The sequence below is a fragment of the Opisthorchis viverrini genome, assembly GCF_000715545.1.
Source record: "Opisthorchis viverrini unplaced genomic scaffold opera_v5_132, whole genome shotgun sequence".
Classification (NCBI taxonomy): domain Eukaryota; kingdom Metazoa; phylum Platyhelminthes; class Trematoda; order Opisthorchiida; family Opisthorchiidae; genus Opisthorchis; species Opisthorchis viverrini.
This window is the reverse complement of record NW_008751789.1, coordinates 623,316-626,469: the sequence shown is the minus strand read 5'-3', so window position 1 is coordinate 626,469 and position 3,154 is coordinate 623,316. Positions and strand designations below refer to the sequence as shown.

General features: G+C 46.7%; 2 protein-coding genes across 2 annotated transcripts in view; one reads left to right on the top strand and one right to left on the bottom strand.

Annotated features, from left to right (window-relative positions):
- T265_06421 (hypothetical protein) overlaps positions 1–96 on the bottom strand; it is a gene marked incomplete at both ends in the record, with an annotated part of 3,535 nt that extends 3,439 nt beyond the window's left edge. The window contains one exon of the mRNA XM_009171679.1: positions 26–96. Coding sequence (XP_009169943.1) covers positions 26–96 — 71 coding nt within the window. The remainder of the gene's footprint in view (positions 1–25) is intronic.
- The window catches only part of T265_06422 (hypothetical protein), a gene marked incomplete at both ends in the record, with an annotated part of 6,279 nt that extends 6,034 nt beyond the window's left edge, over positions 1–245 (top strand). The window contains one exon of the mRNA XM_009171680.1: positions 125–245. Within this exon, the coding sequence (XP_009169944.1) occupies positions 125–245 (121 nt within the window). The remainder of the gene's footprint in view (positions 1–124) is intronic.
- Between the last annotated feature and the right edge of the window lie 2,909 nt (positions 246–3,154).

The window sequence follows — 3,154 nt, the reverse complement described above, 5'->3', positions numbered from 1 at the left end:
TGTTGTCAGTTTCTATCCAGATTACCTGAGTGAATGTCTGGAGGTGTAGGCACCTCGGAATGATTGTGTTAAGCTAGCACTAATTCCCTCGCCCATCCACCTTTATTCTTTTCTTTACAATAAGGCTTTCAAATAAGTCATGGTTGTACGGCAGTGAAGCATCGGTGTTGAGCACTGATGTCAGGCTGTCGTTGATGATGATGATGATGCTTGCTGACCGAATCTTTTGTTGTGCAATACATTGAACCTCGAATACCTGTCGTGTTTCCTCTCATAGTTTTACCAGCTGAAGTCATTTGAGCAGGTGAGAGCATGTGAAATATATGGGAAAGCTCGCTTTATTATGCCATCTTTATGTCCCCAAGGCTCTATGTGGATATCCATATTAGTGTGTGATTGTTTCCTTGTGTTTAGCACCTACTAACCGCTTAGATTCCAAGTCAGAATGCTGTGCTTTTTGCCTTGTAATTTTGACGCTAGCACATCCGACTCAACTGCTGTTAAGTCCAAGAAGATACCGGCGATTGTCCTTTAAATCTGAGCATGCAACCCGATAGTCGATCGACGCATCCGCATTCATTAATTCGAACGTCCAATCGGAGATTCGATGATACACTGGATCGGTGCGCAGATATCCGGCTCATTTTTACTTAAGAGGATCAGCGTCTGACGAGGAACGCTACTGTGGGATCTGACGGAGTGGACTTTCCCAACAAGAAAGATTCCCTCCAGGTGGCTAGATCTACACATTCCGCTAGGTTTTTTATGACGATGGAGTACGTGTAGACGGTTCATGATGTAGCTCTTTCTTTATTCCGAACGTAGGTTCGACTTTTTTGGCGGTCAATTCTACACACTTCCACGTAGACTTATGTCCAAGAAGCTTTAATAGTTTTTATTTATACTATAGCAGTTTGCGAGCGTATGGTCGAAATATAGAATAGCTGCTTTTCTCGGAAGGTTGTGACGGTATTGACAGTGTGATCTTAAAACCTGATCCCCTAATGGGAGCGGACATTAAAGGGGTAACTATTTTTAGGTTGTGTTCAACATTCCTATGCAAATTCCCCCCCCCCTGCAACTCAATGCTTGCACTGGAATACGACATAGCTTGTTCTTAGCTGAATGTGGAGATAATTGAAGACATCGATGGGTTAATCTTAAAAAAGTGGGAGGTAAAGGGGCGAAGCCTACGAAGTGGGAGCTACTAAGCTCATCAAGTAGGGACTTCCACGCACTGGGTCCGGAGCGTGTCTAGGTTTGGGCAACCTGGCAGTATCTCATCCGGCGTAATTCTTTCGAGTGGCATGGCAGCGAGGCACCGGAGGAGTGTTACAGCAGAACGATCTATGGTTCGGCAGACATAATTTCTAGTGAAAATGCAGTTTTGGTACAACTGGCACTCTGTTGGTATTAGGAGACAAATTCAGCCAGAGCACACAGGATAATTTGCATAACTGTCGCAAGACTACTGGACCTTGCCGTGGTGTGACGACGTGTGTGCCTCCATGGCCCGTTGGACTATACCCGAGGGTGTTCGTGTGACATTCAAAGCGTCTCATGCCGGGTTGGTCAGTGGTTACGGCCTCACTAAGAAAAAAAGTCATTCAGCTGTAGCACCCTTTCGGTGCCTAATTGTCATGCCACCCGAAGGTTGCACGAGGGCTGGGATACTGCCAGGTTGCCCAAGCCTAGACAGGGGAAGTCGAGAGGCGGAGGTCGGGTTCGAACCACGAACCTTCCGGTCAGTAAATTCGTGCTCTACCTACTTGGACCATCTCACCCCACCAAGACAAACTCCTGGCCCTGCTGGCTTGTAGTTAGAATATGTATGGTGGCTTGTTCTGCAAAAATGGTAGTGCAATTGCATTTCCCACCAAATACCGCCGCACCACGGTTAGTCATTTGATCCAAAGGCTTTGGTGCTCGGCGTTAAACGTCCTCTTGTCTAGGTCTGGACACCCTGGAAGTATCCCAGCCCACATACTACAATGACACTTACAACTAACAATAAACTCATGCCATATTGGCCGCTGCGTTGTCATCAGCCGGGCGACTTTATTTGTTCCACGCAGCAGGGCTGGTAAGCCAAAACAGACTACTACTGACGCCTCCCTTCTTACACGTTCACATAAGCTCTCCTCTACCCTACCCTACTCCCATATGAATAATCTCCGCAGACCCAAACACTAAGACTGACCAGTTGTTCGCCCTGCATCACACTCAGATGCAGCCTCTGAGCGTCCGGCTTCAGTAACAACCCTAAACATTTCGAAGCCTATTTTCAACACCCAAAATACGGTCTATTTGGCTGCCTTTAATGTTCGCACACTGAAGTGTGCAGAGCAACAAGTGGTTGTAGTTCTTACATTGGATTTCCTATGCATTAATGTATGATGTATGTCAGAAACAAGGATAGACGACGCAATTACCGTAATTGAACTGATTGCCCCCTGGCTGTCTGTCAGGTTCCGACTGCGCACCTCTTGTGATGTAGGGGCGATGCAGCTAGACATGCCTGGGTGTATATTGTATTGAGCGATCCAGTGGAAGCGTCTCTACTTGATTGGATATACGCTGACAGTCGCTTCTTCGCGGTCCGTTTGGCAACGCGTGTGAAATAGTCTCTCGAAAGTGTAGTTTACCGCACCATTTCATTGTGTCTGCTTACGCGCCAACAGCTCTGAATCCGCCAAGGGCAATTTCTGTGACGCTCTGGGCTCTCCTTTACTGCGAGCTGGAAGTTTAGACATTCTTGTGGTTACTGGTACCCACGAACGCTGAGCTCGAGATGGTCCAGTGGTTAAAGAACATTTACTGACCGGAAGGTCTGTGGTTCAAACTCCATCTGTGGGTCGTCCATATCCTCACATTTCAGGTCTTGTAGGAACGCCATATATACAGATGACCCGCAATCTGTGTTCCTTGAATTCAACGCTGCGTTCGATTCTGTCATTCTGTCAGTGTCCCTAACCATACTTGCTCGATAGATATACCCCTAAAGTTTGTGAACACTTCTGGACGTAAGTATATGGTGAACGCTTCTTCACAGAAATAGGTGCCCGACAAGGATGTTCACTCTCTTCGCTCTTGTTCACTTTCATCATTGATGAAATCATGAGGTGAATGTTGGATGGTGCTCAAATTTTTACTG